The following is an 18,967-nucleotide window of genomic DNA, read 5'->3' as shown; positions in this document are numbered from 1 at the left end:
AATATTTAGCTAATATGCTAATTCAAACAACCCAAAAACACAAAACAAAACAAAAAAAATAGCAACTTCAATCTTTGTTTCTAAATAAAAATAGCTAAATATATCTTAAATGTCTCAACTAAATATTTACCTAATATGCTAATTCAAAAGACCGGAAATAACAAAATAAAACAACAATATTTAGCAAATACAATCTTTATTTCTATAAAGAATGGCTAAATTAATCCTAAATCTAAATTCTGAATGTCTCAACTAAATATTGAGCTAATATGCTAATTCAAACAACCAGAAATAACAAAACCGACAATATTTCGCAACTTGTTTCTAATTAAGAATTGCTAAATCTAAATTGTAAATGTGAACTATACCTTTAAAATTAAATCCAAATCGTAAATTTATATTAAATCTAAACCCTCAATGTCTAAACAAAATATTTAGCTAATATGCTAATTCAAAGGAGCGGCAGTAACCAAATAAAATTAGCAATATTTAGCAACTTCAATCTTTATTTCTAAATAAGAATTGCTAAATCTAAATCATACATTTAAACAATTTAAATGTTAAATTTAAAGCCTACATTTCTCAACTAAATATTTAGCTAATATGCTAATACAAGCAACCGGAAGTACCAAAATAAAAGCCCATCCGAATTTTTCAAAATCTTGCCCTTTTTTTTAACCCTAAAACACCATCGCCATGGAAACGACCGTTCTTTGTAAGGACCAATCAGAACGAGTCTTACGCTTCCTACCATTCCCGGCAAGAATGCTTTTCTCTACAAATCTGCTCTTTCAAATTAAAGCGTCGTTGAAATGAAAACGCAATTTTCCGCAACAGGAAGAGGCGAGGCATTCCAGGAATCCCGTTCACGGCACCCTCGCTAGTGTGAGCCGATAGTGTTTCTAAAATTGGCGAGACATGATATAGCTTCCTTGTGACATGACGACACAAATGGCCCTCAGTCAAACACGTGTCATTGGCTGGCCGCGAGAACGGGGCCAATCAACCGCACCGGATCGGCATGCCGGTATCAAACTTTCCCGCCATGACCTCATGGAAGCGGAGCTATTAAAAGGCATTGATCCTTCCTGGAAGTTACCCAAAGTAGCCCACAGGATGCGGCGTTATGCGGGTGAACTTACTTTTCAGTCCGATGGAGTTCATCAAAATCTGCTTTGATTTATTAAAGTGATGTTGCAATGGTTTGTTTTGAAAGTCTTTCATTCATTTGATTGATTTTGGAACAAGCAGCGTGTTCTACCTGGGCTTGCGTGGGTTTTTTCTGGGTACTCCCTCATCCCAAAAACATCCATGCTAAGCTAATTGATCACTCCAAATTGCCCCTGAGCGTGAATGGTTGGTCCGTATCCTGCGATTGGCTGGCCACTGATTCAGGGTGTTCCGTAGTTGTCAGGGATAGGCTCCAGCACCCCCTGCTACCCTTGTGAATGAAGAGCAACTGCTCTCTGAATGATACTGTACAGTACGCATAAGCCTGAAAGTTTTTGTTAACGATTATTTATTTTTATTTCTTTATTCATTTATTTATTTATGTATTTGTTTAATTATATGTATGTATTTGTATTTATTTATTTAGTTATGTTTGTATTTATGTTTTTATTTATTCATTCATTCATTTATTTATTTATCAGTTTATCTGTCTTTACTTATTTATTCATTTTTTATTTTTTTTATTTATGTATTTATTTCTTTATTCCTTCATTTATTTAGTATTTATTCATTTATCTATTTATGTTTTTATTTCTTTATTCATTCATTTATTTTGTTTATTTATTTATATATTTATTTATCTGTTTATTTATGTCTTTATTTCTTTACCAATTATTTTATGTCTTTATTTCTTTATTCATTCATTTATTTATTTCGTATTCATTTATTTATTTATTTTGTATTCATTTATTTAGTTATGTTTGTATTTATGTTTTTATTTATTTATTCATTCATTTGTTTATTTATCTGTTTATCTATGTTTTATTTATTTATTCTTTTTTAATCTATTTATTTATGTATTTATTTCTTTATTCAGTCATTTATTTAGTATTTATCTATATTTATGTTTTTAATTCTTTATTCGTTCATTTATTTATTTATTTTGTTTATTTATTTATATATTTATTTATCTGTTTATTTATGTCTTTATTTCTTTATACATTTATTTATTTATCGATTTATTTGTCTTAATATATTTATTCATTTATTTATTTTATTTATTTTGTTTCTCTATTTATTTATTTATGTATTTATCTGTGTATTTTTTGTTTATTTATTTATTTTTTATTTGTTTTTATTTTATTTTTTTATTTATAGCTAATAAGTTTCTTATTCATTTGTTTAGTTTAGAAGTATGTTTATTATTTTTGCACAAAGATGTTTGGACACTTTTTAACTAATTGTAAAAATAAAAACCGTTAGCATGTTATAGCATTTAAGCTAGCGACCTTTTGATATGCACGTTAGCTTAATTCCGTCTACTAAATTAGCGTATATACACGAGAAATTGTAAAATTTAACGATTCTAGGACAATTTTAAGGGTGCGGTTTATGTGTGGCGGATTATATGTGAGAAATTGTCAAATGTAACGATTTTAAGGCAATTTTAAGGGTGTGGTTTATCTGCGGGGGCGGCTTATATGCGAGAAATTCTCAAATTTAATGATTTAACGGCGATTTTAAGGGTGTGGTTTATCTGCGGGGGCGTCTTATATGCGAGAAATGGTCAAATTTAAGATTTTAAGGCACTTTTAAGGGTGTGGTTTATCTGCGGGGGCGGTTTATATGCGAGAAATTGTCAAATTTAACAATTTTAAGGCAATTTTAAGGGTATAGTTTATCTGCGGGAGTGGCTTATATGCGAGAAATTCTCAAATTTAACGATTTTAAGGCAATTTAAAGTGTGTGGTTTATCTGCGGGGTGGCTTATTTGCGAGAAATTGTCAAATTTAAGATTTTAAGGCAATTTTAAGGGTGTGGTTTATCTGCGGGGGTGGCTTATATGCGAGAAATTGTCAAATTTAACGATTTTAAGGCAATTTTAAGGGTGTGGTTTATCTGCGGGGGTGTTTTATATGCGAGAAATTGTCAGATTTAACAATTTTAAGGCAATTTTAAGTGTGGTTTATCTGCGGGGGTGGCTTATATGCGAGAAATTGTCAAATTTAAGATTTTAAGGCCATTTTAAGGGTGTGGTTAATCTGTGGGGGCGGTTTATATGCGAGAAATTCTCAAATTTAATGATTTAACGGCGATTTTAAGGGTGTGGTTTATCTGCGGGGGTGGCTTATATGCGAGAAATTGTCAAATTTAAGATTTTAAGGCAATTTTAAGGGTGTGGTTTATCTACGGGGCGGCTTATATGTGAGAAATTGTCAAATTTAACAATTTTAAGGCTATTTTAAGAGTGTGGTTTATCTGCGGGGGTGGCTTATATGTGAGAAATTGTCAAATTTAACGATTTTAAGGCAATTTTAAGTGTGGTTTATCTGCGGGGGCGGCTTATATGCGAGAAATTGTAAAATTTAACGATTTTAAGGCAATTTTAAGGGTGTGGTTTTTCTGCGGGGGCTGCTTATATGCCAGAAAATACGGTATATTTATTTTTAAATTCATTTTTTGCAATTTTGTTGAATTTGAAGAAAGATCTACACACAAAATCAATGTAAACATAAAACCTTGTTTCTTGCTTTACATCTCCTATAGTGCAGTTCATTATTAAACATTCCTTCCCTGATAACCGAATGAATTGAATCAATCACTTAAATAATTCCAATTGAAAGAATAATCTCCAATTTTTTTAACCCTCATAAAGTCCAGGTAGGTGAAGACTTTCCTTTAAATTCCTGGAAAAGCTCAAGCACCACCGCGTTGTCTTTGCGGAGACATTGTTGATAGATTGTTGCACTGTTTGCTCTCCCACTGCGCTGTTTACTTATGTCTGAGCTCGCCAAAGAACGTGGGGGGACGGAGACAAGGTACGTGCCGCGAGCCATGCTTCGTTATCAGGTGGGAGGGGGCCGCGGGGGGTTTCAAGGGGTCGAGGGACGTCGGCCGGCGTCCATTCCATTAATTGACCCAACGTGACGAGTCCACATCGTGGGCTGGTGGCCAGCCATCTCCGGCTCTGGCGCGACACAAGACAGGAAGTTCACATAAAAGAATGGAGGGGAGACGTAGGAGCCGACGACTGGGGGGCCGGAATTCCTTTTTTCGGTTTGTATGACGTGAGACAGTCCAGGAACCAAGTTGATGAGATTTCCCTTAGATTACGGTTGTCGGAATCCTGTAAAAAATCTTTACGTGAAAGCATACCTGTTAATTTACCGTATTTTCACGCATATACGCTCAAAAAATGATGACTGAATCGAGGGTACGGCTTATATGCGCATAAGAAGTCGACATAAACGAAACTGCAAGATGACAACGCCATAACGCCATGACGTCATGACGCCATGTGGCCGATATGGTCATTTATTTCAAAATAGAGAAAAGATAAACCGATAAAGCGCTAAACTAAATTGATTTTGATGTTTATGAATGAAATCCAAGAAAATCCCATCCCATCTTACCCAGGGATGACAAACGAGAGACCTAGAAGCCTTTTCATGTGTCCAAAATCAAAGGAAGGTCTTAACAAGCAACTGATTATAGCCTTGTAATTGTTAAATGAGTGACATATCGTGACCGGATGATTCGCCTAAAGACGTTTCGCCGACGGACATTTGACAGACGGGCAGGTCGCCGAATGGACGTTCCGCCGAACGGGAATAAGCACTCTTGGGCACTGTTCCCTCTAAGCTGCGCGCGTGCGCAATTGCGCACTACTCTCGTCTTCTCTGCGCAGCAGAAATCCTATGGCGCGCAGTAAAAAAAAAAAACGGATTTTTTTTTTTTTTTTTTTTTTTTTTTTTTTTTTTTTTTTTTTTTTTTTTTTTTTTTTTTTTACCCCTTTCTTCATGATGGAGCCGTTTAAGCGGCAGCCAGTAGCATTAGCTCTGTCCACTTATGTTTTTCGTTTTTCGTGTTTTACAGCATGTTTTACATGAAAAATTAGAGGGAACATTGACATGCACCTGCTTGTGGCAGGTGTGATACTGGTGTGCCCATAGCGAGCAATGATGATGTCGTGACCGGATGATTCGCCTAAAGACGTTTCGCCGACGGACATTTGACAGACGGACAGGTCTCCGAATGAACGTTCGTTCAAACAGCGTTTAATGATTAAATACAAATACTAGTATTTGTATTTAATCATTAAACGCTGTTTTCAGCTGGATTTGACCGAATTTGAGAGCATTTTGAGCCGTTTGGCGAATGGACGTATATAGACGTTTTTTTGCCTCCATCGCGATATCATCACAACATTTTACCGAGGAATTCACTTCCCTGGGCTCGGTTCTAATGTCCAAAGAGCTCCAGTATTTGTATTTAATCATTAAACGCTGTTTTCGGCTGGATTTGACCGAATTTGAGAGCATTTTGAGCCGTTTGGCGAATGGACGTATATAGACGTTTTTTTGCCTCCATCGCGATATCATCACGACATTTTACCAAGGAATTCACTTCCCTGGGCTCGGTTCTAATGTCCAAAGAGCTCCAGTATTTGTATTTAATCATTAAATGCTGTTTTAGGATGGATTTGACCCGATTGCTGTCATTTTACGGCTCGGTTCTGCTACATCTGCCCGCCCAAGAGTGCTTATTCCCGGGCTGCCATTGATGGTAGACTAACATAGATTTTTACTATAATTTGGACAACACCGGCGGCGGGCCGGATTAAAAATCCTAACGGGCCGTATATGGCCCGCGGGCCGAGGTTGAAAAACTTGTACACACACGATCCGGGGGCGGGGCGAGCGCGCGAATCCCGTTTCGGCGAAACCTCCGTTCGGCCGAATGAACGTTCGGCGAAACGTCCATTCGGCGACCTGCCCGTCTGTCAAACGTCCGTCGGCGAAACGTCTTTAGGCGAATCATCCGAGTACCGATGATGTCGCTCACACTGGTACTCAGTGCGCTCAGGGAGGTTGACTTTCTGCTCAGACCAACGAAAAATTAGAGGGAACATTGCTCTTGGGTATATACAAATACTAGTATTTGTATTTAATCATTAAACTCTGTTTTCGGCTGGATTTGACCGAATTTGAGAGCATTTTGAGCCGTTTGGTGAATGGACGTATATAGACATTTTTTTGCCTTATCGCAACATCATCGCAACATTTTACCGAGGAATTCACTTCCCTGGGCTCGGTTCTAATGTCCAAAGAGCTCCAGTATTTGCATTTAATCATTAAACGCTGTTTTCGGCTGGATTTGACCGAATTTGAGAGCATTTTGAGCCGTTTGGCGAATGGACGTATATAGACGTTTCTTTGCCTTATCGCGACATCATCACGACATTTTACCGAGGAATTCACTTCCCTGGGCTCGGTTCTAATGTCCAAAGAGCTCCAGTATTTGTATTTAATCATTAAATGCTGTTTTAGGATGGATTTGACCCGATTGCTGTCATTTACCGGCTTGATTCTGCTACATCTGCCCGCCCAAGAGTGCTTATTCCCGGGCTGCCATTGACGGTAGACTAATAAATTGAGAGTGATGAGCGGGAAAGGGAAATGAATCATTGATTTTTACTATAATTTGGACAAAGACGGCGGCGGGCCGGATTAAAAATCCTAACGGGCCGTATATGGCCCGCGGGCCGAGGTTGAAAAACATGTACACACACGATCCGGGGGCGGGGCGAGCGCGCGAATCCCGTTTCGGCGAAACCTCCGTTCAGCCGACTGAACGTTCGGCGGAACGTCCATTCGGCGAACTGTCCGTCTGTCAAACGTCCATCGGCGAAACGTCTTTAGGGAATCATCCGAGTACCATCCAAAAAAATGAAAAGACTAAAAATTCCCAAAACCGGCCTCCACCGTAATGACGTGCGAAGCTTTGGCGCCATTTCGTCTCATGATAGTTTAACTCCATTCAATATTTGGACCTGGCAAATTCATTAGTGGCTAGTATTTAATTTTCCACTATATGGCTCCAACATTGTTCTCACAGATAAGCCGTGGACTCGCGGATTTTCAATTTGTCATTCTAATCAGTCAGTGCATAGATTAAATTCCCGTGTATACACAAACTTTATTTGATTAACCTTGTGCCCACACTTATATGTCCAAGCAAAAGCAAACATGGCAATGATTGACTCATTCATCCATTTTTTTTATGGCTGAAGCCCAACCAACACTTCCCTCAAATACTTTATTGACTAAATTATATACAATAACTTTTCAAAGTAAATCCTCCATACATGGATTTTTTTGTATACTGCATACCATATTAATATTAAAAAATCATGTTATCATTTTTAGGAAGGTCTTCCTATGACTGTTGATAATTTTCCACTGGATCCACAGCGCCCCCTGCTGGAATTCTGAAGAAATGATGATGTATAAACTGGAATATCTGCGCAAAACAACAATTTTGTGTCCTGACGGTCATATTGAAGCCATACATTTTCCAAGTTTGTTATTTTTAATATTTTTAATTAGTTAATTACTCCATGACATGCTCACTGATTTTAAGAAATGTATACATCGGTTTATATGTAATTATAAATAATTTTAACAAATATAAAAAAGTAAAAATCCACCTTTCATATTTTTACACAAAAGGCAATTTCAGAGCTTCCGTTTCCGGTTAGCTATGACAGATTTCACCCAAAAAAATGTATGTATGTGAGAGTAAATTCACACAAGATCATTAAAATGTCATTTATAAGGATGTGTAAATTTTATTTTCATGTGAAATTGGCTCATATTGAAGAAAGTAGTTGTTTTTTTTAGTGTTTAATAAATGTTTTTATGTCATTTTTAGAGTTAGCCATGTGGAGAAAACGAACTTTTCAATGATTAAATTTCTAGTTTTAGATACAAAAATATAATAATCCAATGCCTAACATTTTTTCTATCATTATTTGGAAAAAAAATAAAACAATAAAATAATAAAACGAAAAAAATAATTGAATCTCATTGACCGGAACGTCTTTCACCGGAAGTCTTAACAGTTCACGGACGACAAAAACAATTGCGCCAAACCCGGAAGTCGTCTCAACGGGTTTTACAAACCCCGAAAACATATATTTTAAACATGACCCAAATCTAATTCACGATTAAAGGCGACATGGCGATTAATTGGGGCGGATATTCTTCCGAAAATTCCCCTTTTACCGCGACTATAATTCCTCTTTTAACGAACGCCCACCGAGGTTTGCCTCCCCCTGTTACAGACCCCTTGCAAATGACTCTCGTGAACGGCGACTACCAGTACTACCATTACGGTTGCGATGGTCAAGACGACCGCGGTTGGGGGTGTGGTTATCGAACCCTCCAGACTATGGCCTCCTGGCTGATCCACAACGTTGAAGGGGTCCCCAAAAGACCACCGCCGAGCATCCCTGAAACCCAACAAGCCTTGGTGACCATGATGGACAAACCATACTCGTTTCTGGGTTCCAAAGACTGGATTGGGACATTTGAAGCGTCTTTAGTCCTCTCTTATTTTTACAATGTTCCTTCTAAGTTGGTCCACATCAGAAGCGGAGGAACCGAACTGGACCTGGTAGCCGTGGAAGAACTTCATCAACACTTTGCTAAGAACTCCTGTCCTGCCATGATGGGTGGGGACAGGGACAACTCGTCCAAGGGGGTATTAGGGGTCTGTACTGGGACTGATGGGAGCTATCTGCTCATTGTGGACCCTCACTATCATGGATGTCCGCTGGGGAGAGAGGAGACCCAAAAACGGCGTTGGATCGAGTGGAAAAGACTTTCACATTTTAATCAATCCTCTTTTTATAATCTTTGTTTACCACAGACGGACGCCAAAACTCACATGGGCTAGTCCTTGAAAAAGGTTTAGAAACCGGTTTAACAAAACTGACCTACAGTCTTACCAGTGGCGGTCCGTGCATTTTCTCGTAGCGCCTTCAACGGGTAAAATCCACTTCATAACAGCATTTAGTGATTAAATACAAACACTGGAGCTTTTCAGATATCAGAACCGGGCCCACAATTGAAATATTATTTCGGAATATAGCCATATTTTACTCATCAAAAATCCTTTGTAACTTTTTTTATCGCCATCGAAGCTAATGCTGAAAGTCGAACCTGTCGCGTCGTATTTCTGGCATAGTCCGTCTTGAAAATGGCTTTAAATCAACACAAAAAATATATTTGCTTGTGCAGCTCGCTACAGATACAGTTTGGTAGCTCTGGCTGATCACTAGCCAATCATAGTTGGTGAAAGCGATGATGTATCCCTACGCCTGCCACAAGGCATTGTGGTGTTGCCAACTCGAAATCGGATTGGTTAAAGCAACAGTCTTACCGACACTTGTTTAATGCAGCAGAGCCTGCAGAACTGATTGTGAAGGCCTTGAGGCAGATTTCTAACCCTGGCAACAAATAATGGCTGAAATGTGATTGGTTAAATGCTTCAATATGAAAACACACATCTGGAAGCAGTGCGACCAGGGGGAAAGGAAGCTAACAGACAATTTGGAATTATTTAATAAGTATTGATGGACAAAATATAATATATGATTCAGATATTTCTTAGGCCAGCAGAGAAGGCCTTGAAGGCCCTGACGGCCCGCCACTGCAACTACATAAACCCTTAAAATTCAACAAAGTGTCCCAATTTTATAGGAAAAGTGCAAAGACACACAAAAATGAGACAGCACGATTATAAAATGATTTAATAAGCCATGGAAATGAATAAACATGCTAAATCTATTAGTGTTGGGAAGCTAACGTTCAAAGATGGAGGATTGTGAGACAGCCAATGAGTGAAGAGAAATTGTCAAGCAAGAAGCAACATTTCAAAATAAAATAATGGATATAGGAAATGTAGTATTGACGTTTTCGTATTTTTTTTTGTATTTTGGGGCACTCATTTGCATCTCAAAAGTTTCCTGATACTTTTTTTTTTTGCATTTCAAAATAAGACAAAATATTTTCCAAATTTTTGTGCCATGTGCAGTGATCCATATTTTTTTTTCTATAATCACTTCTACAATGTCATTATCTGATGCCTGTTTTTAAACCAAATAAAGTTGATTTGACATTAAGACATTATTTGGTCCTTTTTTGTTTTATTTCTAAGAGTTTTTTAGGGGCTGAGATTATAATCCTTAATTTTTAGATTCAGTCAAAATGTATTGGACGTCTAATGCTGTTAATGGCATTGAAATTTGGATTTTATTTAAGGGTTTATGTTGATTTTTGGGCATTTCCAGGTTACTTCCGGTTAATTTCCGATCACTTCCTGTTGGTTTTCGACAATCCATTCTTACTGGGAGGGGCAAATGAGAATTGACGTGCATTTTCTGCAAATATTAAAAATAAATGGTTGTATTTTTCAACTTTTTTGTGTTTTAATAATAATGATCAATTGTTTTTTATATTTTTTGTGCATTCCCACCTTTTTATTGAATATTGGACTTTAAATTAAATATATATATATATATATATATGCTTTAAGAAATTAAACATACAAACCGATTGACTGTTGTAATCTGCGAGAAAAACCATAATATTACGAGATACAAATCATAATATTATGGGATTAAAGTCTTTTTCTTGTTTGTTTTTACGTTTACGTGAACCGGAAGTAGTTCGGTTTCACTGGCGTCAAGTTTTGTTGCCGTTAAATATATGTATAAGTAAATAATTGCTCTTCGCGTAATGTTAGGAGATGGAAGTATTATTTATTTATTATCAAATATAAATATAAAATATTAAATAAATATGTTTTTTTAAAATTCGTAATGTTACGAGATTTAAGAGCTGCTATGGATCCTCTGTACTTTTTTTTTACCCAATCCAGTGCAGCTGTTGTTGTTGATTTTAACCAATCAGTGTTCTGCTAACACAAGCAGCACCTGACGGGAATCAACTGATTAAACTTGTAAAACACCAGTTTGGAGAAAAGATGCCAACTTGTTCGCTTTTAATGAAATACTTCATCCACTATTATGGAATCGTTTTGGGCATTGTTTGCCTCCCGGCGTCAGGTAGGTGTCACTGCATTCAGTCTAAAATGAAATGTTTTTTTTCTTACTGCGACAAATTTAAAGCTAGAAAAGTCGTTTTAGGTTAAATCCAATGATCCAGAACACGATTTAATGCCAAAAGGCATACGCATTGAAACTTATGAGCACTGAGTTCAGATTCTATTAATTATTTGTAATATTTTATTACATTTTATCTCATCTTTTAAAAGAAGACCTATGTTTGTATTGAAGCATGAACATATTTAATATATTCTTGGGATTGTATGTTGGGGGAGGGGCACTCAGGGCACAAAAATATTCATAATCATATTTCTGACGTCACCTAAATCACAAAGGTGTGTTTTTTCTACAAGATTGTCAAAATAAAAGCATGTGGTTCTGATTCTATACATTCAGTATGAATGAGCTGTAACTTATCGTGTTTGTACTTGGAGGGGGCGGGGCTGAAACTGGCTGTGGGTGTGGTTTGCCAAAAATGGGTGGTGCTAGCATCAGCACTGGATGTTTTGATCAAAAGTTGTTGCATTTATTGATGTATTATTGATAACAAGAAGTACCGTGTTAACCCGAATATAAGACGACATCCAAATTATTTTTTTAATTCACAAAATAATGCCAGTACATCTGAAAAAAAACCTAACATTATATTCGAGAGAAAAAGCATGTTATTTTGGCTCATTCAAATCATGCAAAAATGTCCATCACATCTTACAATCTGAACATTTAAATATATAAATTAAAGTACAATCATATTTTTAAACTAATGGCTTCTGATTTATAAAATGAACCAATCTACTGTGATAAAACAACAAAATTCAAAAAAAAAATGAAAGTGTTCAACATTCGCTTTAAAGATATCTGGCACCATCTATCTTTGTGAATGTGTATAATGTCTAGACTGCGATTTTAAGACAACCGATACTTTTCCAGTCTTATTTCGATGCAAAAAACGTCGTCTTATATTCAGGCCAATACGCTACTATTTGTGTACATTCTGATGAACTCAAAAAAATGAATATTTAGGAGTATTTTTTGGGTAATTTGGGGTGAACGTGAGATCTAAGGTTGATCCTTTGGCACTGTAGTGGTGTAGGGAGGAGTCCTCCATTTATTCATGAGGATTTGGTTTTTTTTAAGACAGCTCCTGCAGAATTGGATTTGAATTAGTTTTGGTTGTGAACCGACACCCGCGATGGAGCAGTTTTGGTCTCACTTGCGATGTTTGGCATCCTCCTGCGTTGTCGAGGCTGAGTTCCATCCATCCTGACGGTGGACTCGGGTGTCCTCAAGATGTCCTCCAGGGTAAAATGTCTCTCACTTTCCTGGTTGAAACAAAACAGACCAAATGAGCTGCCGCATTCTCCCGAAATTCATCCTAAAATGCTAATTTTGCTGTACACGCATCTGAGATGGTTGACTTTTGGCTGGTCTTGCGGGTGGGCTTCTAGCCACGCCTTCTTTTTGAAGAACAACGGTCTGCCAAGCAGCCCGGAACTCTAGGGCGAAGTTACTTATGCTTTTACAAAAGTCCTCAGGTCTGGTTTCTCGTACCATGGCTTTGGAGTAACCCAAGAACAGCAGGAATGAGTGGAACCTGGCAACGTAGACACAGAATTTGTCGTCCATTTTGAGGCAGAATGGAAGCAAAATAAACAACCGTTGAAAAATCCCACTTGGACGAGCTTGAAACCAACCTGTTGATGACCCGACGGTAGACGGCTTTCAGGACCTTGGTTCTGTCCTCACATTCCTTTAAAAGATCTGGCAACCTTTGTCGGAGTCCTGAATCTTGGCCTTCTTGGACAGTTTGTTTCTTCTGGCCTTTTATTCCTTGCCACTCATCCACTCGATCCAAAAGCTTCATCTTCTCCCAGGACCCCGACGTCAAGGTCTGAAGGTGGTCCAGGTCTGCCCGGACTAGTGAATATTCACACTGTAGTAAATGCAGATTGGCCCGAATATAAGACGATTTTTTTTTGCATTGAAATAAGAATGAAAAAACGTGTCAGTCGTTTTAAAATCGCAGGCTAGACATTGTACCCATTCACAACACCAGATGGCGCCAGATAACTTTAAAGCGAATGCTGAACCCTTTGATGGTTAATTGAATTAAATTGACAGTTTGTATTGTCATTATCCAAGTATAATTATGATTGCACTTAAGTTTACATATTTAAATGTTAAGAGAATTTTTGCATGATTTGAATAATGCAAAATAACAGGTTTACCTCATCTTGTGAAATTTATTGGTTCCAGAACTTTTTTCGGCACTTGAAAATTTCGTAAGTAGAAGTGCACTTTATATGTAAATTCTCTCATTTGTTCCACGGTTCTCACACAACTACCAAATAAACCCTTTAAAATTGTCAGTGTCCCAATTTTATATAAAAGATGGGAGAAAACATAAAAATGAGAGAAAATTATAAGGAAATGATGAATTAAGATATCTTAAAAATAAATAAAGCCCTGCGCCGCTGAAATAGTTCCTTCGCGGCCGTTATAATGGGAGATGTGATATCCGCATTTATCCACCAGATGGAGGCAAGAACCCGTTCTACCATGGCCGAAAGCCGTCCACTTTGTAGTACATTTTAGACTTTTACGTGTGTCCTATGTGTGTGAAAATGTGGTGTGTTGCATTTGTACGATTTTTAATCCCTTAACAAGGGGAATTGCAATCATTAATAAGGGGAGTATTTAGCCCAGGTGGACAGGTATGTAAGAGAGAATCTTGAAAACATGGATGATGGTTGTTGTGAGATAGCCAATGAGAGCTCAGTAGAGGGTAGCGAGGTTCTAAAGTGAGAATCAATGCAGCGGGACAATATTTTAAAAATAAAATAACGGGTAAGTAAATGCATTTAATTTTCCGGTGGATTTTGTAACTTGGATCTTTTTCATATCTCGAGTCACTCATTTGCATATCAAAAATTTTATGGGAAGTCGGATTTTATCATTTTGGCTCCACCCGATGGTGCAGTGGATAATTTGCCTGATTTCGGATTTCGTAAGTCACTCAATTGCATATAAAAAAAATGCGTAACCTGAAAATTTCATACCTAAAGATATTTGTAAGTAGAGGTATGACTGTATTGTTATAATTATTTGTTTATAATTATTTTGTGTCTAAAAATTCAATGTAGTGTCTTTTTTTCAAACTTCTTGAAAAAGACGGGGTCGTCTTACAATCGGGGTCGTCTTACAATCGGGGTCGTCTTACAATCGGGGTCGTCTTACAATCGGGGTCGTCTTACAATCGGGGTCGTCTTACAATCGGGGTCGTCTTACAATCGGGGTCGTCTTACAATCGGGGTCGTCTTACAATCGGGGTCGTCTTACAATCGGGGTTGTCTTACAATCGGGGTCGTCTTATATTCGGGCCAATACTGTAAATGAGCATACATCACCTTGCCAGCTTTGCTCACGGTCGTCAAGTCCGAGTAGAGGTCCGAGGATTGTGGGTACAGCTGTTGGAGGAGCACGCAAACGTGGTGTAGAAGAGGCTGGCGGGAACGCGTGTCCCTCACTTGGGATAGCTTGCTTAGGTAGCTTAGCTCAAAGCCACGGGCCTGGGGCGCAACAGTCGGTAAATGACGGCCAGAGCACGGAACGGCGTTAAATAGCTCTTCACGCTAACCTTGCATCCGTTGAGAAAGTTACCGATGGCTAACACTGTTGCCAGGACGTGCTTGAAGGTCTGGCTGCCCGCCAACTGCTCCATGGCCTGCTTCAGGTAGAAGAGAGGTTTGGCGATCTCCTGCTGGTACAGTGTAGTGGTTCAACGAGGCGTCCATTGCAAGGCTGTAGCTCGTTGATTACTGTATTCTACTGGCTATAAGTCACATTTGTTTTCATAGTTCGGGTGGGCCTGCGATATATACATGTAGTTTTGTCTCTGATCACCGACAGTATTTTTTCGCTGTTTTTAGGATATATACCATCTTGGCCTGAATATAAGACGATGTTTTTTTTTGCATTGAAATAAGACAGAAAAATTCACAATACTAGATATCTTTAAAGCGAATCCTGGACAGTGATTGTTAATGTAGTTACAGTGGTACCTTGACATACGAGCACCCTGATATACGAGCAATTTGAGATATGAGTAAAATTTCGGGCAAATATTTTCCATCAGTCAGGGTGGAGGCGGGGCAAATAGAGCCAACCCGGGAGAAGAAAGGTATCAAAATATCAAACAAAATTAGAATTAAGTTTAGTGTAAGGTTAGATTAAATTTATTTTTGAGTGTTTCTGCATCTTAATCCAAGTTTATTTAAATTTGTTTGTTATTTTATCAGCGCATTGCCGTGCAAAAAGCCCCCTCACCCCCTCTGTCCGTCTCTCTCTCCCCCTTCAAAATTTGTATAATTTTAGTACTATTAATCACATTTTAGTAATATTAAACCACTAGTTATGTGTTACTTTGTTAATAGATGGTGAATTAGAACAAATAAAACATTTTTTTCCAATCCAATATCCTGTTTTTGGTGTTTTTTCATACGGTTGGAAGAAATTAATTTGTTTTTAGTTCATTTCAATGGGAAACGTTCGTTCGAGTTACGAGAATATCGACATACGAGCTCAGTCCCGGAACGAATTAAGCTCGAATCTCGAGGTACCACTGTATTGCAATTTTGTTGTTTTATCACAGTGGATTGGTTAATTTACATTTCAAAAAGCAGACGCCATTCATTTACAAATATGATTTTACTTTTAGTTTACATATTTAAATGTTCAGATGTGATGGACAGTTTTTGCATGATTTGACTGAGGAAAAAAAATAGATTTTTCCGTCCAATATATTGTTATAATCATTTATTTCAGCTGTACTCATTAGTTTATGTATAAATATTGATTTCAGTGTTCAAAAAGAAGGCGTCGTCTTATATTCGGGCCAATACGGTAGTTATATTGTTACTAGACGGAAGTGTTTCCTCAATTAAATCAAAATAAACCACTTTCAAAACAAACCATTTCGCTAATAAAAACAAATCATCAAAGCAAAATTTAACTTAAAGCTATTGTCCTATCAAATGACTCCGTTTTTGCACGATGGGCCAATACAGTAGTTATTTGAAAAAGTCTCATGCTAACTGTTATAAACCAACTAAACTACTTTAAAAACAAACCATTTCAATGCTATGCTAATAAAAACAAAAACAACATCATTGCAGCAGTACTACTCACCTGCTCTAATGAGTCATAATCTTGTACAAAAGCCCACAGGTGAAGCCTGGAACTCAGGTGAGGAATCTCACCCAAAACCAGTAAGCAAAGTTCCGCTGGAGCGAGATAGGAGTTGGGGTGCTGGATCTTGGCTTCCTTAATCAGATCTATCTCCTCCTTAGTCGGTAGAAGCATTTGTAGTCGCTGCAAATAAGAAACATCTCCGTTGAAACGATAGCGGTGGCGCTCGGCGAGGAAATCGCACCTGAAGGTCTTCTCGGTCCAGTACGCTAGCGTCCATGCTATATATAGCAGGCGGGAGGAGGTGGGTTGGGGGTAAGCGATTCAGAGTGATGGTGATGTTGTTGCTGCGTTTCATTCCCAACACGGAGACTGACATTTGTTTCTGGTTTGAAAAGAACAAAAAAAATACCCCTGCGTATAAGCCGTACCCTTAAAATCGTTGAATTTTACAATTTCCCTCGTATAAGCCGCCCCCTGATTCACAGTTTTTAAAAAAATCATTTTTAAAGGGTTTAGAATTAGGAATTTGGATTAGGATCAGGGAATTTACATGTAAAATGCAACTCTACTTACAAAAAATTCAAGTTAAGAAACCACCAGCTCATAGTGTAGGAATATTAATACAATAGTCACTAGATTAATATTTTAATGTTTTTTATTAAACTGGACATTTTGTATGTTTTTTTACAACCTTAAAAAAATAATCACCTAATTCTCAAAGTTCTGTCACTACGGTAAAAATAATAAATATATTTTGCAATAATAATTGCAATTATGTTACACCCCCCCAAAAAACTACACAAACTATTTAAACTGAAATGCTAGCTATTAGCTTACGTAAAGGTTTAAGTCAATAACAATGCAAAGTTTTCTTGGTTGTTAATCGTCTTCTATTTGCATTGCGCTTTAAAAAAATAATAATACCGTATTCTCTAGACTATAAGTTGCACTTTTTTCCAATAGTTTGGCTTTATTTTTTTTTCACTGTGACTATCAACAGCTTGTTATGTTTGTTTTTTTAGGCTACAGTTTGTTAGTATGTTACATAAAATAACTTATTTTGTCTAACATTATCGTATTTTTTTTATACTTATACTCCAGTGCGACCATTTTTTTCCCCATTTTTTGCATATTTTGGCTTATACCGAATTTTCTCACATATTAGCCACCTCCACGTATAAGCCGCACCCTTAAATGTGCCTTAAAATCATTGAATTTTACGATTTCTCTCGTATAAGCCGCCCCCTGATTCACAATTTTCACCTCCATATTCATGGTTTTAATAGGGAGTACAAATGTTTTACTTTGAAGGGAAAATCTTAATAATAATCATCGTACGTGGAATTTCTAAGATATTTTATGAATCAAAAGCACATTATTCGGGTCAATATCATAAGAAATTAAATCATCCACTAATTCTTGTTTTCTTACTGCAAAACAGAAAATAACCACAAATAGTCAATGTTAATTTGCTGACATCTACTGGTGAAAAAGAGTATAGCAACGCTGTAAGTCTTGTGCACATTTAAGCCGTATCGTTGATTCAGTCGTCATTTTTTTGAGTGATAAATACGGCTTATATGCGAGAAAATACGGTAATTAATTGTCACTTTGCCCCCATAATTTGTGACTAAAAATTCATCATCAGATTCACCAAACAATTCTTCTTGAGAGAAAATAGCGCCCCCTAGCGGACTTGTTTCCCTTGAGCCACTTTTTAAAAACATGTTTTACTCCTACTCTTACCCTATAAACTTGCAAAGGCTTTTTGGAGAGGGCTGGCTTTTGTAAAAGCTTTATACACTTTACACAAATATGGTTATATTCAAATTAGATGTAAATTGCTCTGCCTTGGCTCCGCCCACTCACAAAAATCTCCCGCCCAGAATTCTAGTTTAGGCGTTTTATTCTCTTCTTGCCGTGTCGAGCTAGTTCAACGCTAGAAATGATCAATTCTGGTTGTGATGTCACAACCAGAATCTCAGGTATAAAGTGGGCGGTCCTTAATGCATTGTTTTGGAAAGGAAATGGTTAAAAACAATCATAGTTGAGTGCCAAATTTGTAAAAACTGTCTACTCATGAGTCGTTTTGACATGGGAATCATTTCAAGTCCACATATCGGCGACCAATCTTACCCGATGTCCGCTAACGAGGCTCGCGGTGGGATTGTTGGCCTTCCACTCGAACAGGAATGCCAATCGCGCCGTATCCAGCTGGACCGGCTCCATGGTGGTCCAGATGGTCTGAGTCCCGAAGTGAGTACTCCTGGGTAGCGTCGCCACATTGTGCAGTGCGCGCCAGTGAAGTTTCAGGGTGGTACTTTGCGAAAGGTCTCTCTTGGGCGAGCCCTTGAAGATTTGGAGGTCTAGAAGAGGTGGTGGTGGTGGTGGTCCCAAGATCCCATGGAAGCCTCCCTTGGTTGGGGTGCTTTCTCCTTCTTCGGGCTCGAATTCCAAGTCTTCCTCATCCCAGAGGTCCGTGAAGTCAAACGCGTTGAGGCGGAGACGAGTGGTCGCTTTGAGAGGTCGCTCTAAATCCTCAGACTCCATGATGAGTTTAGCTCCCAACGTTGAGATGATCTTTACTCGTTTGAATCCATCTTCGGTCTAAAAGGGACGCCGATAGGTCGCTGAAGTTTATTTACGTTGCGCCCTTTTCTTATCGGGGATTCATCTCCTGTTTGGATTGGTTCT

At 37.8% G+C, this 18,967-nt stretch overlaps 3 protein-coding genes across 5 annotated transcripts in view; 2 read left to right on the top strand and 1 right to left on the bottom strand.

Annotated features, from left to right (window-relative positions):
* The first annotated feature begins 8,158 nt into the window (after positions 1–8,158).
* Positions 8,159–10,145, top strand: ufsp1 (UFM1-specific peptidase 1). The gene has a single exon (XM_077588921.1). The coding sequence runs from the start codon at positions 8,191–8,193 to the stop codon at positions 8,908–8,910; it is 720 nt and encodes a 239-aa protein (XP_077445047.1). The 5' UTR covers positions 8,159–8,190; the 3' UTR covers positions 8,911–10,145.
* An 843-nt stretch (positions 10,146–10,988) lies between these two features.
* LOC144065687 (short transient receptor potential channel 5-like) overlaps positions 10,989–18,967 on the top strand; it is a 77,788-nt gene continuing 69,809 nt past the window's right edge. The window contains exon 1 of the mRNA XM_077588668.1: positions 10,989–11,083. Coding sequence (XP_077444794.1) covers positions 11,045–11,083 — 39 coding nt within the window. The 5' untranslated portion in view covers positions 10,989–11,044. The remainder of the gene's footprint in view (positions 11,084–18,967) is intronic.
* LOC144065688 (FH1/FH2 domain-containing protein 1) lies at positions 11,729–18,875 on the bottom strand. Of its 3 annotated transcripts, none has more exons than XM_077588671.1 (9): positions 18,410–18,875; positions 16,515–16,655; positions 16,271–16,453; positions 14,721–14,843; positions 14,491–14,652; positions 12,778–13,016; positions 12,482–12,677; positions 12,297–12,405; positions 11,729–12,227 (listed from the first exon to the last, which is right to left on the bottom strand). In XM_077588671.1, exons 1-9 carry the CDS (start codon positions 18,821–18,823, stop codon positions 12,196–12,198), a joined length of 1,599 nt encoding a protein of 532 aa, XP_077444797.1. In that variant the 5' UTR covers positions 18,824–18,875; the 3' UTR covers positions 11,729–12,195. The 3 variants fall into 3 exon arrangements, with proteins under 3 accessions (XP_077444797.1, XP_077444798.1, XP_077444799.1); XM_077588672.1 differs by having other exon boundaries at positions 14,721–14,840; XM_077588673.1 differs by having other exon boundaries at positions 14,721–14,810.

The sequence above is a fragment of the Stigmatopora argus genome, chromosome 20 (assembly GCF_051989625.1).
Source record: "Stigmatopora argus isolate UIUO_Sarg chromosome 20, RoL_Sarg_1.0, whole genome shotgun sequence".
Classification (NCBI taxonomy): domain Eukaryota; kingdom Metazoa; phylum Chordata; class Actinopteri; order Syngnathiformes; family Syngnathidae; genus Stigmatopora; species Stigmatopora argus.
This window is presented reverse-complemented; position numbering and strand designations above follow the sequence as displayed.

Bases quoted from the DNA above. Each gene is read 5' to 3' on its own strand.
- LOC144065688 (XM_077588671.1), bottom strand. From the start codon at position 18,823: ATGGAGTCTGAGGATTTAGAGCGACCTCTCAAAGCGACCACTCGTCTC. The intron at 14,844-16,270 runs GTGAGTAGTACT...ACACTGTACCAG, and splicing joins ATTATGACTCATTAGAGCAG to CAGGAGATCGCCAAACCTCT. The intron at 12,406-12,481 runs GTACAGCAAAAT...TGTTTCAACCAG, and splicing joins GTCAACCATCTCAGATGCGT to GAAAGTGAGAGACATTTTAC.
- ufsp1 (XM_077588921.1), top strand. From the start codon at position 8,191: ATGGCGATTAATTGGGGCGGATATTCTTCCGAAAATTCCCCTTTTACC.